This window comes from Colletes gigas, unplaced genomic scaffold (assembly GCF_013123115.1).
Source record: "Colletes gigas isolate AHSC1104 unplaced genomic scaffold, ASM1312311v1 Colletes_gigas_Sc00101, whole genome shotgun sequence".
Lineage (NCBI taxonomy): Eukaryota > Metazoa > Arthropoda > Insecta > Hymenoptera > Colletidae > Colletes > Colletes gigas.
Window position 1 is genome coordinate 35,923 of NW_025106727.1, and position 19,718 is coordinate 55,640.

Here is a 19,718-nt window from a genome sequence, read left to right on the forward strand (position 1 = left end):
TATTTCTAATAACGTAATCACATGGTTCAATGAAAGAACGAAATCTCAGGAGTTTCACCCACTGAATCATACCTAGATGATTCGTTGTTATTTTTCTCTACATTCCATGTCATTGGTACTCGAATCTTTATGACGTGTTATTTCGTCATCGGTATGCGATGAGATAAAAAAACGAGACACAATTTTATCGAATGTTTTTTTTATTTCAAATACAGGAACCTTTTACATTTTCTAATCTGCGTAGTTCAACTTATACAGGGTGTAAACTTTAATCTAAAACGTTGGATCATAATGTATAGTAAATTTTCAACACTTTTTTTCTTTCGGCGAATAGAAGATTTTAAGACGAGTAACGTTATAACGTAATACTACTGGTAGGAACGAAATGTTTTGTTTAATTTTAATTCTAATGGCAATATCGAACATGGATTATTTATTTCTCTTTTCTACTCTTTGGTCAGCTTCGTGAATAATTCTGACGATTTCCCTTGCAATGTTTTGATTACATGCTCCAATTGCACGGGGTACCATAATGTCGATCTTCTCTCCTGTAATTTAAGCGTGATCTTTATAATGATTATTTCTGTATTGTGCGGTAGTAAAAACTTAAATACGTGCATTTGAATAATTCAATTACCTGTTACACGATCGAGGACGACACCGCCCGCTTCTGAAATTATTAATGTCGCTGCGGCTATGTCCCACGTTGAGATTCCTGGCCCTTCGATATAATAAGCTTCTACGATTCCCAGCGCGACGTAACACAAAGTTAATGCCGCCACACCAAGCGTACGAATCCTTCGAGGAAGAATAAATCGTAATAGAAATGCTTTTTTGTCTGATTGATTTCGGAAACATGTACTATTTAAAAATTAAACGAATAGTCTTTCAGAGTAAAATTTTATTAATCAAAATTATGTGAGAAGAACTATAAACCTAAATAACCTAACCCGGTTCGACGAGAACTGGCGGTAAATAAAACAGAAAGTTCACGTGATCGACGCTGCAACCGCAGACGAGAGTGGCTGCCCGACGTTGCTGCTCAGGGACGCTTTCTAACGGTCCCTGGGAAGGGCCCTCGTATTACGCATTAAATCCAATTGACCATGATTTGCACGCAAGTTAAAAATCATATTACAGTAAACAATACAACGTGCAGGTTTGCGGATGTAAAAAATTTATTCCACGAGTCATTAGTAGGTACATGTTACGGTTGAAAATTGGAAAAAAATACGTTGAATATGTTGTTCAAGTTATTGAACACAAATTTTAGTAATTAGACCATAATCTTGATACATTAATCATTTATAATTAATTTAGATTCTGATAGTTCAAATATAAAATCAATATAAATTGTGTATAGTAATAAACAGATAAATTAAATGTTGAAATATAGTTTCCCACACCTTAATTTGTATTTTCAATTGCCACTTTATTTACATTATTATGTAATAACATTAATAATATCATATTAATATTGAGAATGAGCACTTTTTCTTTTGAAAATTAGCTTCCTTTCTACTATGTAAAGATCTGAACATTACGTTTCGGTCCTGGGCTGATCACACGTCGCTCGCGTACGCAGCTGTTTATATTTCTTGCCAGTTTATAGGTTAGAATGAGATTTCATTGTAATAAAAATCAAAATAAGACGATGCGATTCCGGACGAAAAATTTGAATTAAAAAAAAAGATCGGATTTACAATGAGCTTACCCCTGTGCTTCCAAGACAATTGCTTGTAATCTTTCGATAGTCTTTTCTTTTAAGTGGTCCACTTTTATGAAACCACTTTCTATGCAAACTAAAGCTTTCGACAAATCTGAAAAGAGTAAGTTAAATTACGTTCCATCCACTTAACTAATTCATGAATATTTTTTTCCAAGAACAAATACATATCGTACGAGTATATTGTTGTTTGTTAAAATTAATCTTTCTAAAGAATTTTAGCATTGATACTTCCGATCACAAGAAATGCAGTTAATAGTGTTCGTTAAGTCCGGTTCACCTTGAACTTCCGAAACCTTTATGGGCTTTCCGTTCAAAAATGCACCCCGTCCTTTCCTCGCCGTGAATTTTTGCTCGAGAATAGGATTGTAAACGATACCAATCACCATTTCCTTCTTAATTGCTAAACCGATCACCACGCAAGTATGCGGAAAACCGTGAATGAAGTTGGTGGTACCGTCGATAGGGTCTATGATCCACGTAGGATCATCCGTCAATTCCGGAAGTTCCTTTCCAGTTGATTCTTCGCCTATAAATCTGTCAGAAGTGTTAAACGTTTCCTATCTCCCGTAGAGACTTGATTACGTTTCTCGACATGTGCTTATGCGGGGAGGTGAATTCTATGAATTCAACCGAGACAAGGAAAGAGGATGAGCGAGTGAGATACAATACTATGTACTGTCCTCCGCTGACTTAAAGTCTTGCGGGGCGGCTCAGGGGCAAGGGGAGTCGGGCCGCCCATTTATCTATCTCGCTCCCTTGCTCTCAGACAGTCCATATGCGTGTGTAACTGTCGCGATGAATAGCGAGCTAGAGATCAATGTGTGCGTGGGAATTCGTGTTCCCACGAGACTTCAAGTCAGCGGAGAATTGTATCGTCTATCCACAGCCTGTTTACATCCCCACTCTTGCTGCAATCCGCTGATTGGCTGTCATCGATCTTCGTCACCGTATTCGACCAATACTTGTGAGTCAGCAGACTGCAACAGGAGTGAGGATGTAAACACGCTGTGCCTTCTTCTCGTGGAAGCACGGTACTATACAGTGAAGATTTGATGGCTAGGCACGCCGATTGGCCGTAGCGTAATAGCGACGCCTGCTCTCACACGCATTGTCGTTATTGGCTGAGTCGTTCACACTACAATTCCATCGCGTAATAAAGGACGCGAACGGAATGTATAGGGACATAGTAGGATAGGACAAGACTGAGAGGCATTGGCGTAACCGTATGCTCAAAATACTAGCCATGAATAGAACAAAAGTGGTTATGGAGACCCTACTACTATGTAGCGTGGCGTCAGAGCGGGCCTCTATGGTGGGTATAAGGCGGCGCGTAGACCTTCTCTCCTTGCCCTTGCCCCGTTTAGTTCGTTGGTGCCTAGCCAACAAGTCATCTCTGGATAGTAGGTACTGTGGTCCACTGACTTGAAGTCCCGCGGGACGGCACACTCTATCTCGCTCCCTTGCTCTCAGCCAGTCCACATGTGTGCGTAACTGCCGTGACGAATAGCGAACCAGAGTTCAATGTGTACATGGGAATAGGTGTATCCCTTCTACTTTTCTCGCATTCCTGCCACGGGACTTCAACTCAGCGGACTACAGTATACACAATGTATCGATAACGATCGGCGTCAAGTTACGCTCGACACGCTCCACACTCGAAGCCGTGTTTGACTTTCAAAAATTGGGGAGGGGGGGTGGGGGAGATAACAACGGACATTAATATTACTGTAGTTGGGGAAATATTTACCTATGATTTGGAAACTTCGTTTTGAGGTTGCCTATGATAATGTCCTCTATCTTACGATCATACTCTGTTACGAAGTCCCAGTTGCCTAGTTTTTCGTCGACTTTCTTTAAACCATTGATGGCTGTTTTGAGGATCTTTAGCAATAAAGACGAGAAAACTAGTTACTTTTCTCGCAGTTAAATATTTTACTATAAATGCATTCATATATTAGGTCGTCCCATCTGTCCGTGCTTAACTTAAATAGATATTTTAAACATAATAGTGGAATTTTATGAAAAACAGTAAATCTCTTCTCATTCGACAACTCCATCCCCTTCCATGTTTGAATTTCGCGCCTTAAAATGTATAGGGTGTATCATTTAACTCTTTCATCTTACTTTTTCTTGCGAATTACATGTTGTATAAAAAAAATGTTTTGGAACAAAAGTTGTTTGGTATATAGAGAAGCATACGTGGCAGCAATTAATTTTTTGCTATGTTTTTTTTTTACCAAAGTACGATGGTCACCTTGAGTTTTTTAGTCTATTGGATACGGAATAAAAAAATTATTAAAGTGCACGGGGTAAAAAAATGAATTTTTTTCGAGATATTTAGTCGATTTTTAATGCAAAAAGTGTTCAAAATGTTGTCCATTACAAATGCAAGTATGCGGTTTTTCATATCTTCGATGGTTGTAGGTAGCTCGCGATAAACTTCAGTTCTTAAATAGCCCGAAAGATAATAATTGAGTGACGTCGAATCCTGTCGTTTTTTCATATTACTCAATTTCATTATGATGGGGATCAAGTCCGCGTCTGCTGATAACTTATCACTGCGGAATTGATACGTGCATCAACAACATTAGAAGATTCCACATGTCTGTAACTATTGAAACTGAGGCGAGCGTTGTGTGAAATACTCATCCACAAAAGTTCCCTTATCCTTCACTGGAGAATATCTCGGTAACTATTAATTTCTAAATAGACTTTCGAATATCGTGATCAAATGCTGCACATAGTTAAACAACTCAAGATGACCTTCATATTTTGATAAAAAAAAAAAGAAAATAGCAACAAATTAATTGTTGCTATGTATCCTCCGCTTTGTACCAAACAACTTTCGTTTGAAACTTTTTTTTATACAACATGTAGTTTACAAGAAAAATTAAGACGTAAGTATCGAATGACTCACCCTGTACATGCATCATGTGTTCGTAAACGTGTTAATCAGTGAATCGTACATCAAATTAATGCATTATGTAGTAAAAAAACATTCATTTAATTGAATTAAGTTTTAATAAGGGAAGTCTTCAATTTGTTGGAAGAACTTGATAAGTATGTAATTAGTCTGTTAAGTGTAAATCTGGAAATCTGTGTACTAGATATGCATGCGAATGTGCGTCATTCCATTCATAGTGTTTTCCCGTGTGTTAATGAATTCCTCTTTTTTCATTGCTCGTTCTTCCGTGTATTTAACGATCGCTTCTGGTAGTTAAATGTTCTATCGCTCAAAATAATCAAGCCACGCCCTTGAACGTTTCCGGAATAAACGAATCAAGTATAGAAATACTTCATTAAATGCACTAATATTCTACTTCGTGGAGCCAAGAGGCTTGTTCGTTCTGTATCAGAGAGCGAATGATTCGCTTGTTATTTCGAACCATTTATTAATGTGTAGTTATTGCATCGGTATAGTTAAGATCAATAAATTGCTGAACAATATGTATTTATTTCAGACAAAAAGTCGTGTGAGATAACTATTAATTCAGCAGCTTTAATTGTTGCTCGATAATGGAGTTAAAAATTAGTAAAAAAAAAATCACTGCTTTCAAATGAACTGCTGCATTTGTTTATAAACAGTGTCGAAAGTCCTAGACTTAAAGTTGCTTCATTTCGTTACAGTCAAGGGCTGATTGTAGAATATGATACGTTAGGAGCTTGTAATAGGTGCAATAGCAATGCTTTGGCTGCAGTTGATTAACACAACTTACTATTTATTAATATACAAGCAACAGTGCTAACAAACAAAGCAGACTGTGCCTGACAATGGAAAGACCCCAATTGTTCGACTTTGTTTTTAACGGGTCTTTGCAAGATGATATACAGGGTGTTCGGCCACCCTTGGGAAAAATTTTAATGGGAGATTCTAGAGACCAAAATAAGACGAAAATCAAAAATATCAATTTCTTGACTGAGGCTTCGCTAAAAAGTTATTAAAAAATTAAATTAAAAAATTTCAAATCGTTCTAAAAAAATTATTTTTAGTTGCGGGGCTCAATTACAATCATTTTTGGTGAATACATATACCCCTGAAATCCTATCCACTTTCGAGAAAAAAATTGGAGTAGGTACTGAAATTTTTAGATGAAATTAAACAATTTAAAAATCATACTAAACAAATTATATTCAGTTACAGGGATCAATTACAAGCATTTTTTGTGAATAGACATACCCTGAAATTCTACGCACTTTTGAGAAAAAAATTTTTTACCTAAAATCTAATGTGAGGCCAGAAATGCTTCCCTGAAATTTCATGCGAACTGCCTGAACGGATTGGAGGATTTTAATTTTTCAAAATGCAAACAACGCGTATTTTAGTGGAGAATATGTAGAAATTCTAACAATATTAAAAAAGTTGTTCCTTGACACCATAAAGTGCGAAAAACCCCCTAAAACTGGTTCAATTTTCAAACGGCCATAACTCATACAATAGTAAAGGTATCTCACTGAAATTCTTTTCTGAAGCAGAGCCCATGGGTGCCTACAAAAAAGTATTAGACAACTTTTCTGTAGAGCATCAAACAAATTTATTAAAAATGAAAAACGAATTTTTAAGAAAAATTGAGTGTCTAAATTTTTCGACGAAAAAAAAATTTCAAATTGTTCTGGAAAAAATTATTTTCGGTTGTGGGGGTCAATTACAATAATTTTTGGTGAAAAGACGTACCCTCGAAATCCTACCCACTTTCAAGAAAAAATTCCGAAAGGTGTGAAATTTTGTGACAAAATTAAAAAATTTCAAATCGTTCTGGAAAAAATTATTTTCGGTTACGGGGGTCAATTACAATCATTTTTGGTGAATAGACCTACTCTCGAAATCCTACCTATTTTCTAGAAAAAAATTCAGTACGGGCGAAACTTTAAATGTTAATAACTTTTTAACGAAGCCTTTATCAATAAATTAGTATTCTTGATTTTCGTCTTATTTTGGCCTCTAGAATCTCCTACTAAAATTTTTTCCCAAGGGTGGCCGAACACCTTGTATATGTTCCTAGTGATATGTGTAAAACATTAGGTTTAGATATCCTATAATTTTAAAGGTATAAATAATTAAAGTTATGAACTTTCAATATACATATATCATGAGTATAGACTGCAGCTATATCGAAGTGGCATTGGCGAGGTGTGAAATGTGTCTGACTAGTAAATCCAAGGTCCCGGGTTCGATTCCCGTTTAATGGAATATTTTTTTTCTATTGTAAACGTTTATCGCGTTCACAGTGTACACAATGTTGGATGATAATTGCCATGTATGCAATAAAAACTATCATGCGAAGACCCGTTAAAAACGAAGTCGGGACAATCGGGGATCCTTCCCCCTTGTAAATGATTGTATGGATCCAGATGAAATTGGTGATACAGTAATGAAAAATTGAACGAAAAAAAAGTCATTGTTCTAGAACTACGTCCCAGTAGTGTTAGTTCACGGTGTTTAGGAACGGAGATAAAATATTTCTTGGTAAGGGAAATTTACTGCCTGGGCATGCATATATTCAAATAGTATTTTCTCGTACAGTCACGGGCGTTGCACATACTAATATTACATAAGTAAACAAGTGAAATAACGATTGGAATTGTACGTCGGAAATACGGTGCTGCATATGCAGAGGAAACGCTCTGTCGGAGGAAGATGAGTTTCATTAAATCACGCCACAATTAATTTTGTCGTTATCCTCGCTTAAAACAAGAACGAGTTTCGAGCGTTTCTAGAATCGTTCTGGAGTAGAATGTAAAGGAATGATAGCAGATCTCTGACGGATAGTGGTTCGAGAGTGCTTACTTGAGCGGCGTCGTCAGCCAGGTTAATAGCGAATTCGTAATATACGTCCTCAGCGTAACGCGCCATGGTTGCGGGCTTCCCGGTGAACGGTGGATGCGAGATCCTCAACAGGAATACGCATCGGCGGTTACTGTGTTGGGCGGAACCAGTGTGGCCAGATCTGGCATAATTGAGTGCATCGACGTCGACATTAGTAACGATGAACTTCCTTAGCGTCTAACGGAATGGTGGGGATAGCAGGCATATACTACTATTGTATTGCAATTTGCTGACTATGTTGATAATGATCTTGACTCTTTCATAACCTCATTCTCAGAAAATAATACCTTAAGATTCATAGGAATTAAGAATTTGCATGGAATATTCCACTATAAAGATTTGAAGAAAAGATACGAATTATTTTGTAAAATAAACTAACTTTAGTACAACTCGGTGTTACAGAAATATTGTTTTTAAATCGTTTCTCTTTCAAACTGCAGATTAGTAATAGACCTTAGCAGTCAATCCCTGAAACGTTCAGCATTTTTTCCAACCGAACAATCAAACTAAAGGTTAAATTGTAATATCAATAAATTACAGTCTCGAAGCTTCAACTTTTCCCCATTTGAAATTCCACTCTCAAATTACAAAACTGATCTAAAGACAGAAGAATAAAGAACAATCCATCGGGTAAAACTTTTCTGTTAATGTATTTTTATCTAAATTTACATTGTACAAATTTGACATTTTGAACTTACAACATATTGCAACAATAGTCACAATATGATGAGGGGGTCTTAAAACGTGTATTTCCTACAAAAAAAGTTGTGTATTCCTACAAAATAATTTTTTCCAGAATGATATGAAATATTTTAATTTTCTTGAAAAATTTTTCGACCTACTCAAATTTTGTTTTCGAAAGTGGGTAGGATTTCGAGGGTATGTCTAATGACTAAAAATAATTGTAATTAACTCCCGCAATCGAAAATAATTTTTTCAGAACGATTTGAAATTTTTTTTTTCGCCGAATTTAAGCACCCTGTCGATTTTTCTTACAAATTCGTTTTTCATTTTTAATAAATTTGGTTAGCACTAAACAGAAAAAGTTGTCTAATACTTTTTTGTAGATACCTATGAGCTCTACTTCAGAAAACAATTTCAATCAAATCCATTCACTATTGTAGGAGTTATGGCCGTTTGAAAATTGGACCATTTTTATTACTTTACGGGGTTAAGGAACAACTTTTCCAATATTTTTAGAATTTCTACATATTCTTCACCAAAATACGCGTTCTTTGCCGTTTGAAACATTAAAATCCCCCAATCCGTTTAGAAATGACGACATTTTAAAGATTCGCATGAAATTTCGGGGGTGCATTTCTGGTCTCGCGTTAGATTTTCGGTCAGAAATTTTTTTCTCGAAAGTGCGTAGGTTTTCAGGGTTATGTGTATTTACCAAAAATGATTGTAACTGACCACCGCAACTAAAAATAATTTTATCAGAATGATTTGAAATTTTTTAATAACTTTATAACGGAGCCTAAATCAAAAAATTGATATTCTTGATTTTCGTATTATTTTGGCCTTTAGAATCTCACATTAAAATTTTTCCCAGGGGCGGCCGTACATCCTGTATAACATTTGATTCTGTGTAACAAATTGATACGGTTATTGAAAAACATAGCGGAAAAAGTCAGGATTAATCTATTTCTGTAGCAATTAATTCTCCTATTTAGATCGTAATTATAAAACTATAACACGTATAATCATCACTATCCGGGAGCTGATCACGCTCAAAATTTAATCAGACATTGAAACGGGAACATAAAACATAAATGTAAAGTTTCATTGAAATACATTCAGTCGTTTAGGCACAGAAAAAAAATTTCTTTTTTTTAACAGTCACAATATGATCAGTGGGTCTTAAAACGTGTATTTTCGCTAAAAAAAGTTTTCGAAATTTTTCTTCGTTATGGTACTTTCCTTTCACCTTGCATAGGTCGGAAAGTAAAAATGCTGGGGCAGTCGAGACTTGGAATCGTATGCCGATTATCGCGAGATCGTATTTCAGTTGTTACAAGAGCAAGAAGGAAAGGCTCACGCTAGCGTTCTTTATCGTTTTCCCGAAGCTGCGCGAAGTGTCGAGCTCACGCATGCGTGGCTCGAGCGGTAGTATATGCCTGCTATCCCCACCACTCCGTTAGACGCTAAGGAAGTTCATCGTTACTAATGTCGACGTCGATGCACTCAATTATGCCAGATCTGGCCACACTGGGCGGAGCAGTATCGTGTACTTTTTATTCGATTCAGAACGCGTTGCAGGAACGATTCAAGGATGACTTGGGTCTATCGATTCGCGCTCCACCGACTTACAACGAGCACGTTTTCGGTTCACGTTTAGCCACTTCGTCACCGCAGACAGGCATTTTTTTCTAATTCTCGCTAAGATAATGAAGTTGGCGCGCGGTTACATGATTTGATAACGCGATTAATTTAGCAAACATACGTCTCGATAAAAATTCGTGGCAACGTCAACACCAAACAGGTATAATTTATTGGCGATAAAGCGATCTGGCTAATTCCACTGCTGTCTTCTTTTCCAAAGGGTAACTGTTACTAACGACTGTCGTGTTTCGAGACCAATGAAATACATACGGGTTTCGTGACACCATTTTAACTCGTTAACTACCACGCCAGTTTTCCATGTCCAAAGATGTCCTCGACTTTTGTTCAAATTATAACGTGAAACATTAAAAATATCCGATAATTGGTGAATTTGTTATTTTAAAAAATTTCAAATTAAATTAGCGATATTTACAATTTTACAAGTACCAGAGTCCTTCCATTGTAAACGTTGCAATATGTTGTAAGTTCAAAATGTCAAATTTGTACAATGTAAATTTAGATAAAAATACATTAACAGAAAAGTTTTACCCGATGGATTGTTCTTTATTCTTCTGTCTTTAGATCAGTTTTGTAATTTGAGAGTGGAATTTCAAATGGGGAAAAGTTGAAGCTTCGAGACTGTAATTTATTGATATTACAATTTAACCTTTAGTTTGATTGTTCGGTTGGAAAAAATGCTGAACGTTTCAGGGATTGACTGCTAAGGTCTATTACTAATCTGCAGTTTGAAAGAGAAACGATTTAAAAACAATATTTCTGTAACACCGAGTTGTACTAAAGTTAGTTTATTTTACAAAATAATTCGTATCTTTTCTTCAAATCTTTATAGTGGAATATTCCATGCAAATTCTTAATTCCTATGAATCTTAAGGTATTATTTTCTGAGAATGAGGTTATGAAAGAGTCAAGATCATTATCAACATAGTCAGCAAATTGCAATACAATAGTAGTAACTGCATCTTATTACAATGACAACTAATGTCAAGATAAAAGACTGCTTTGAACATCTTCGCAACACTGATTATATAATTACCATACATTTGTTTAAATTACTGTATTATGTTATTTGTATTTGATACAGTGTCTGTTGCTATTTTTTAATTAAACACGAAGCTTCAACTATCGATATCTTTAATGCAAAATTAGTAACAAGATTTACGATGTTTCTTTGCATTATTGCCATCTTCAGTATTTTTGAGTTTCCGTTCATATTAATTAATTATAAAAAGAAGTCGTTTCTTTCATTCTGAAACCAATTTAATTCGCAATTATTTGCACGTAATATTATTATAAACATTTATTATATAAGGATTGATTATATAATAAAATCTGGTCATTTCATTGTTCTAAGCCTTGTACAAACTCATGAAAACGTAAGCCTTTACTATTTATCGTTGTGTAAGATTTAGATCCTTTATTATATTTTTTATCAAACCTTTTATTTGCGTGGAACGCTCATTCAACCGTAACATTTCGCAACCGCAATGTGATACTTTGATTATACTTTAGTGTGTCAGCAGCTATTTTTCAAGTAATGTACCATTCGCAACAGGACACGTGGAGGCTCGACTTGATTTATAATTGTTTCTTTTTTTTCCAAATCTCATTTACATACCTCCAGTTGGTAAAATAGTTAATTATTTAATTCATTTTTTAGACGTAACCTCAGATTTCTTGGAATCTATATTGATTGCTATAAAATTATGCAACGGGAACATTGGATATTCGTTTAAAGGAAAAGAGGTAAACAATAATTGTTGATACCATTTTTATATGGTCCATAATAATGTTTGAAATACTTTTAAAAGTCGTGTTATCAGTCCATTCCACCAAGTAGAAAACGAACGTGAGGTAAAAGAAAGACAATGGAAATAAACTAAAGAATTTAATAGTAAAATTGCACAGGACACCACGAAAAGGGTGACAAAATTTTGCAATAATTGTTCTAACAAGCCATTATATCTCTCTGGTAATTATTTACTTTAGTGATTCCTCACGGATTTCGATGACCTTGAAATATGTTACCAAGGTCACTGTTATGAACATTTTTTCTATATACATGTTACCGCCGCTCGGCCTTAGTTTCCGAAATTTTTCGCCAAAAAGATCGCTCCCACTACAATGAATTCCGTCTATACGTACGTGCCTGTGGCAGCGTGTGTGTAAGCGTTGAATCGCCGATTGTTTATTGTTTCTATAGATACATCGAGGCGGCCGGCAATGGATGCGTATAACGGGTGTGCTTAAAAATTCGATTTGAGTAGCCGGCCGCCTCACGGCGGCCGGTATAAGAATATCTAACCCAGACCTAACCCAAACCTAACTATTCTACCTAGTAATTAATATAATGAATTAGGTCTGGGTTAGATTATTTTATACCGGCCGCCGTGTGGCGGCCGGCCACGCATTCATTTTCTATTTCAATTTTCTTTATTAATGTTATCCGATATTAGCTTGACAATATTCCACGATATGGGACCCGGAAAGAGCATTATGTCAGTTACATAGCTGAGCTCTTGTTTCGACGGCAATATGATTTCAATACAAGAATACCTGCATTTTTTTGATATAATGGCAGAAATTTTTCCAATTTCTGTTAATAATAACGATAATAGTAATAATAGTAAAGAATAAAGTATAATATTTTATCTTAAACTCAACCAGAGGCTAATTCAGACATAAAATTATTTTTGCAAATATCTCGAAAACAAAGGGCGAGCGGCGGTAACATGTATAAAGAAAAAGTATTTATAACAGTGACCTTGCCAACATATTTCAAGGTCATCGAAATCGGTGAGGAACCGCTAAAGTAAATAATTACCGTAAATTTATTTGTTTGTTATATCGTGCAAGTTTTGTTTGTTTTAAATATGTAAAAACAACAAGTAAATTTTCAATACACGAACAGAAAAAAATAAGTAAATTTTTCATCTGATGTAAAAATGACACTTAATCGAAAGCAGCTTGGTAGTCAACTTGTTAAACTTGAGTTATCATAACTAATTAAAATATGTATACAAATCTGGTTCTTATGTTTCACTGTTCTACAAATCTGCAAATTTTCATCAAAATTTTTTAAGAATAGAGCCAAAGAACGTGTACAATTTCTCGGAATGCAGATAAATAGTTACAAAGTTATTAAAAATATAACAGCATATTTTATTCCTTTATACAAGTACACGTTAATCGATCAACAGTTTGTCTAATACGTTCAGTTCATATAAATATTTATTTTCGAGACTTTTTACTCCTCTACTGGTATCGAAATTGCGACCTGATCATACCTTTGTCAATCTCTTCCGCATTGTTTTTAGATCAGTATCGATTAATAGCTGCTTCACTTGTAACGCTAGCTTGTCACTTCCAGCGGCGATTGTGCGTGGTTTCATAAAATCGTACTCGTCGACTGAAAAGAATTACACTTGAATTTTTAGATACTTTGAAATGAGGAATAAAAATGCGGTAATTTTTGTTCCTGTTAATCCTTGTACATCTTTCCAAGTTACAGTAATCGGAATTTAACATTAAATACCGGAGCTACTTTTTCTATTCTAATTTCTAGCTTTCGTTCCTTTTGTGTGATACCTTTTGTGTCGACTACTGTACCACCAGCTTCACGAATGAGTAACAGGCCTGCTGCAGCGTCCCAAGGTTGAAGGCCGTCCGCTTGCATGCAATCCAGCGCACCTTTCGCTATGTATGCCATAGACAAAGCAGCTGATCCCATGTATCTAACTCTGATCGTAACAAAAAAATTAACCAATTCGCTATTCTGTACAAAATTCTATTCTTCTTTTATCAAGTCGTTGAAATTTAGTACGAGTTTACGTAGCATATCTTCTTAAGACACCTTCCAAGGATGATGAAATTTGAGAAAAAAAAGTTACCCAACCTTCTCATCTTTGGGGCCATTTTTTCTAAAAATGTATGCATAGCCTCGAAAGAATGTCAATAAACTTTTTCTACTCCTTTCCATTAAAATATTAATAATAATATTAATAACTACGTCTTCATTACAATATGAACGTTTTTGAGATTCTATCGAAGAAATACTCTTCTCTAATAATTCGATTCATATGAATTCATGGGAAAAATTTTAATGGGAGATTCTAGAGGCCAAAATAAGACGAAAATAAAGAATATCAATAATCAACTTGTTGATTGAGCCTTCGTTAAAAAGTTATTAAAAATTAAATTAAAAAATTTCAAATCGTTCTGGAAAAATTATGTTTGGTTGCAGGGGTCAATTACAATCATTTTTGGTGAGTACACATACCTGCGAAATCCTACGTATTTTCGAGAAAAAATTCTTTCCCGAAAATATTCTGTGTGGTCTGAAATGTTTCTATAACTTTTTAACGAAACCTCCATCAACAAATTAGTATTCCATTAAAATTTTTCCCAGAACACTGGACCGAACACTCTGTGTGCTTTTCACAGATCCGGATTTTTAAAATATATTTTGAAATCAACAACATGAAAATCAGTTTTAATGCGTTACGTTTTTCAAAGTTTGACCCGCGAATAAAGGAAAAGAAAAGAGAAACAGTAAAAATAGGGCTACATTTTCAATATTTTTGGTTCTGTTAAAAAAGGATATTTCTTTAAAATTATATCAAAAGAATTCTCAACGTAATTTCTTATTAAGTGAAATAATTTATTGAACGAAGGATAGAATTACTTTTCAAAGAGCTGTAAAATTAACAGTTTTTAGAATTTTCGAAAATCTTTCGGGACTCCTTTGTGTATAATCGGGGATAATAAGTATTATACTGATATATTATAAAAATAATTCTGATTGTGCTCAGATTTAAATAATATGTATTTAGTTTTCTATTCTTACCCCCGGGCAACTGAAGTAATAGCTTCGAATCTACCCATTCTGATGTCCCGATTTTTCGCGTGAAAACGTAACGAAAACAGTTCGAGGTCTATCAAAGCCTCCTTCAGTTCTGCAAGAAAATAATCTGCGTGAGAAAGTTTGGTCGGTTGTGATTGTTTTTAATAGGATCCTTGTATCTGTTTTCATGCTGCATGAATAATAAAAATTAGAAAAGAAACTTGGTAATTACGTTGAATGTTGTACAACGATCAAAAACTATGATTCAGAAAGAGATGACTAATTCCAAGTTCAATCAATTATTTGTTACGCTATAAAAATGTTCATGGTGTCCGTTTTCCATTTAAACGAATGCAGTAATAATTTTTTAACAAATTGTTGTCCGGTGAATATTTATGCATGAAAGATTTTCGGTAGAAAGTTTCCGTTAGTAACAGCAAATGGAAGTTCACCAGTAACGCAAGAGCTCTTCAAAGGTTTTCCATTTAAAAATGCGCCTTTTCCTTTCATCGCGGTGTACAGTTCCTCGGTCAACGGGTTGTAAATTATTCCTACCACGATTTCCTTATAAACTGACAAAGCGACAGATATACAAGTGTGTGGAAACGAGTTTACAAAATTTGTTGTCCCATCTATAGGGTCTATAATCCACGTTGGCTTGTCCGTTAATATCGGTTTCTCTTTCGTTTTAGCGAAGGTTTCCTCCCCGATGAATCTGTAATATTTCGCGTACTATGTCTATGTTTCGTGTATTAACTTTATTGTTACTTGCTATATGCTAAACGAACAAAGGACCTTGTGACTCACTCGTGGCTGGGGAACTTTTCTCTCAGACGTTTCGTAAACAATTCTTCAATTTTTGTGTCATAATCTGTTACTAAATCCCACTCGTGATCCTTGAACTTGACACTCTTCGCTCCTTCGAAGCCGCATTTGAATATCTGACAAGAAAGTAAGTGGAGAAAAATATAGATTAAATTTATAATTGTTATGACTGTTATTGCTTATCTTGCTTTGGTTTATCTGATAAACGACCGCATTCAAAGAAAAGTCATTGTTCAATCTATACAGGGTGTTCGGCTACCTATAGCAAAAATTTTAATGAGCGATAGTAGAGGCCAAAATAAGACGAAAATCAAGAATACTAATTTGTTGATGGAGGCTTCGTTGCAAAGTTATTAACATTTAAAGTTCCGCCTGTAGAATGACAATCCGCTAAACAGCTGCGTTCGCGCGGACGGTTGCGGCAGGCGAGTGCTAGTGGTTCTCACGCAGCATGAAAAATTCTGCTTACCGACATTATCGACAGCCTTAGATTTTTGTCCACTTATGGGAATGCGAACACCTTACGTTGAATAAGATTCAACCTGCCTTATGAAAATCCAGAAGGGCATATCAAAACTCGCCCGACGAGATTTTCACAGAGAAAGGGTGAATGCCAGTTCCAATACACAATGTTGTGAACAAAAATCACCCACATGCGATTATACACGCCCCACAATTGTCCACAGTGTCCACAAATATCCACAAATAATCCTTTCAGGCACTAACCACTATGCAATTAAATAAACACGTACCGCGATTATGTTATTCGTGAATGTCTACGTGTACGTGTATCACGATTCTTCCGAGTTACTTACGAATAAAACTGTTATTAATTTTTCAAATACACTTCAATTTAAAAATGTAAAAAGGAATCGCAGGATAAATGAAATTTTTGCATCGATTTACGTTCACGGCGAAGAATGTAACAATACTAGCAGCTGACTGTGCCATCGATCGACGAGGTTCAGAGAAACAAATGCCGAACAGGACCCCGATTCTACGTCACTCGCCTCGCTTATCTCTCTCACACACAGCGGAGACAAAGGGCAGCATCGGTACGTGTTCGGCCAGCTAGTCAGTCGTAAAACGCGTTCACACGACACATTTTAGACATATTTGATTCAGTTATTGTTGCGACGCGAGCAGGACCTCGCAATTTAGCCTTTATGGCAGGGTTAGTTGGCGACAGTCAAGGCCCTCGGTCGAGCCGTTGGCCGGGCCTGCAAACGACCCTCAGCCTTTTGTTTCTCAAGGGTAACCAAGACGGAGTTTTCTAGACAGCTGAAAGGCACGTGCGCGGCTAGCGCGCACTTTCACTTTGCTAGCTTTCACTTAATTGTTACTAACATTCAAATTTACTAGAAAACTCCGTCCCAACCCCGGAAAGGGCTTCCTCACCAGAGCCTGCCCTTTCCGCCAGTACAGTCAAACCACACCCACACAGAACAACTACACCAATCATTCAGAACCAACGACACCCCTACAACGCGACACATTAGCCAATAACATTCCACCATCCATGAAAATACCGACATCAGACCTGAAATAGACATTCCACGTTACACAGTCAAAAAGTCAACTATGCTCGTTCAGTACTACATTCATTTATTCCAACTATTCCGATAGTAATAACTTACTCTTCGGAAAGCGTTCCTTTCGCGCCACTCCAATTTTACCGGTCGCGAGAGTCCACGCAACAGTTCTGTATTAAGTAGCATGTAAGAAATACAGTGATATAAACAATCAGCGAATACTTATTAAATTCCTGTTTACATTTTTAAATTGAAGTGTATTTGAAAAATTAATAACAGTTTTATTCGTAAGTAACTCGGAAGAATCGTGATACACGTACACGTAGACATTCACGAATAACATAATCGCGGTACGTGTTTATTTAATTGCATAGTGGTTAGTGCCTGAAAGGATTATTTGTGGATACTTGTGGACACTGTGGACAATTGTGGGGCGTGTATAATCGCATGTGGGTGATTTTTGTTCACAACATTGTGTATTGGAACTGGCATTCACCCTTTCTCTGTGAAAATCTCGTCGGGCGAGTTTTGATATGCCCTTCTGGATTTTCATAAGACAGGTTGAATCTTATTCAACGTAAGGTGTTTGCATTCCCATAAGTGGACAAAAATCTAAGGCTGTCGATAATGTCGGTAAGCAGAATTTTTCATGCTGCGTGAGAACCACTAGCACTCGCCTGCCGCAACCGTCCGCGCGAACGCAGCTGTTTAGCGGATTGTCATTCTACAGGCGGAACTTTAAATGTTAATAACTTTGCAACGAAGCCTCCATCAACAAATTAGTATTCTTGATTTTCGTCTTATTTTGACCTCTACTATCGCTCATTAAAATTTTTGCTATAGGTAGCCGAACACCCTGTATACGTAGTCTTCTTTTTGCTTACATTTAGGTTATTACTTACATATTTCTTAATTAATTCAGTTATATCGGTTTAGCAAGCGGTGTTTAAAACGCGTTGATCAGTGTCTTTGTTATTTATGAAAATTTGTTACTTTTCCGAAAGTCTTATTTTTCGTTCTTAGGCTTTTAAACAAATGAAACGATAGCTGACCAGACTTGTACGAAAAAATAATTCGTGATACTTGTAGAGGAAAATTATTTTTAAACAATTTGCACTCGCACCGACAAATAATATTTGTAAAACAAAAATAGTAATTTAGTTTCACGATAGAACATTCTTTGAAATCTTTAATTTAATTAATAACGTGAAATTAAAAAGACATATTTTGTCCTGTCGTATATTGTAACGCCATCAGAATTTCACTAAAAGAAGGAAGCGACTTCGACTCACCTCGCCTGCCTCCAAGGTTAGCTCCTTGGCGAACTCGAAGTAATTCTTAATGTCCAGTTCGCTTGACATTGTGGCTGATGCAGAGGCTTTCAATCGAGTGACTGAACGATTGAACGAACGCGCACTCCACATGTCTTGATTTTCTTATCACTATATAACCAACGGTACAAAACCGTGCAAAGGACGCGCGACTGAACCTTATCTGATTTCTTATCTAAAATGTCGTATCGCGCACAAAATATGTGACAAACCCCGAAATTTTGTTCTGCAACAAGTTTGAAGTTCGTGGTACGCCCGATTATGCCTTCGTTTGTGGATACATTCGCTTTGAACGACAAAATTGAAGATGGTAAATATTTATTTTAGTGGCCTTACCCTAAATCTGCATATTTTGTATGGTTTCTCTTTTCACAAAAGACGGTATCTGATCTTTATAAAGAAGTATATTTGGGGGAGGGTGAAAAAGTAATGAGTTTTTGCATTTTTTTTTCTTACAAAAAAAGACTTAAAATTCTAAGAAATTATAATATCCGAGTAGCGATCTCGATGATTATTGAGTATGTTATAGATGATGAGATTGCGAACAATCTTTATCTGAACTAATAATAGCGGGGTTTCAGTTTTCGAGATATTTGCAAAAATTGTTGGTACTGAACACTCACTCCGCCTGTACTTACATGTGCCATAGCCGTGTTGCGTCTGCTGGTCGCCGATCCTTTTCTGTTCACATCGTGCTGACCGATAAGTGAGCGTATAACGGGTGGGCAAATTTAATATATCCAATTTCAATAATATACTAGCCCAGGCCTAACCTATACAGGGTGTTCGGCCACCTGTGGGAAAAATTTTAATGCCAGATTCTAGAGCCAAAAATAAGACGAAAATAAAAAATACCAATTTGTTAATGGAGGCTTCGTTAAGAAGTTATTAACGTTTAAAGTTCCGCCCATACTGAATTTTTTTCTCGAAAATGCGTAGGATTTTTGGTGTATGTCAATTAACCAAAAATGATTGTAATTGACCCCTGCAACCGAAAATAATTTTTTCAGAATGATTGAGGAATTTTTTTTCGCCGAAAAATTTCAGCAGTTTTCTGTCGATTTTCCTTAAAAATTTGTTTTTGATTTTTAGTAATTTTATTGACGCCCTATAGGAAAGTTGTCTAATACTTTTTTGTAGGTGCCCATGAGCTCTACTTCAGAAAAAAGTTTCATTTAAATATATTCACTATTGTAGGAGTTATGGCAGTATGAAAATTGAACCATTTTTATGGGGTTTTTCTCATTTTACGGGATCAAGGAACAACTTTTTCAATATTGTTAGAATTTCT

General features: G+C 35.8%; 3 protein-coding genes across 3 annotated transcripts in view; 1 reads left to right on the forward strand and 2 right to left on the reverse strand.

Annotated features, from left to right (window-relative positions):
- The window catches only part of LOC122404088 (ATP-dependent helicase brm), a 49,728-nt gene that overhangs the window by 6,409 nt on the left and 23,601 nt on the right, over positions 1-19,718 (forward strand). The gene's annotated exons all lie outside the window — the stretch shown is intronic.
- On the reverse strand, positions 19-10,179 carry LOC122404093 (inositol monophosphatase 2-like). The gene is made up of 7 exons (XM_043407986.1): positions 9,776-10,179; positions 7,515-7,660; positions 3,477-3,610; positions 2,007-2,263; positions 1,715-1,820; positions 638-798; positions 19-548 (listed from the first exon to the last, which is right to left on the reverse strand). Exons 2-7 carry the CDS (start codon positions 7,578-7,580, stop codon positions 430-432), a joined length of 843 nt encoding a protein of 280 aa, XP_043263921.1. The 5' UTR covers positions 7,581-7,660; positions 9,776-10,179; the 3' UTR covers positions 19-429.
- On the reverse strand, positions 12,912-18,679 carry LOC122404089 (inositol monophosphatase 2-like). Its single transcript, XM_043407983.1, has 6 exons — positions 18,389-18,679; positions 15,547-15,680; positions 15,192-15,454; positions 14,743-14,851; positions 13,485-13,636; positions 12,912-13,305 (listed from the first exon to the last, which is right to left on the reverse strand). The coding sequence occupies exons 1-6, from the start codon at positions 18,518-18,520 to the stop codon at positions 13,178-13,180; spliced, it is 918 nt and encodes a 305-aa protein (XP_043263918.1). The 5' UTR covers positions 18,521-18,679; the 3' UTR covers positions 12,912-13,177.

Excerpts from the sequence above, each read along its gene's own strand:
- LOC122404093 (XM_043407986.1), bottom strand. The coding sequence starts at position 7,580 with ATGGCGCGTTACGCTGAGGACGTATATTACGAATTCGCTATTAACCTG. Across the intron at positions 2,264-3,476 it reads ACGAAGTTTCCAAATCATAG|ATTTATAGGCGAAGAATCAA; the intron begins GTAAATATTTCC and ends CACTTCTGACAG. Across the intron at positions 549-637 it reads CGTCCTCGATCGTGTAACAG|GAGAGAAGATCGACATTATG; the intron begins GTAATTGAATTA and ends CTTAAATTACAG.
- LOC122404089 (XM_043407983.1), bottom strand. The coding sequence starts at position 18,520 with ATGTGGAGTGCGCGTTCGTTCAATCGTTCAGTCACTCGATTGAAAGCC. Across the intron at positions 14,852-15,191 it reads GAAGAGCTCTTGCGTTACTG|AACTGAAGGAGGCTTTGATA; the intron begins GTGAACTTCCAT and ends ATTTTCTTGCAG. Across the intron at positions 13,306-13,484 it reads TACAGTAGTCGACACAAAAG|TCGACGAGTACGATTTTATG; the intron begins GTATCACACAAA and ends AATTCTTTTCAG.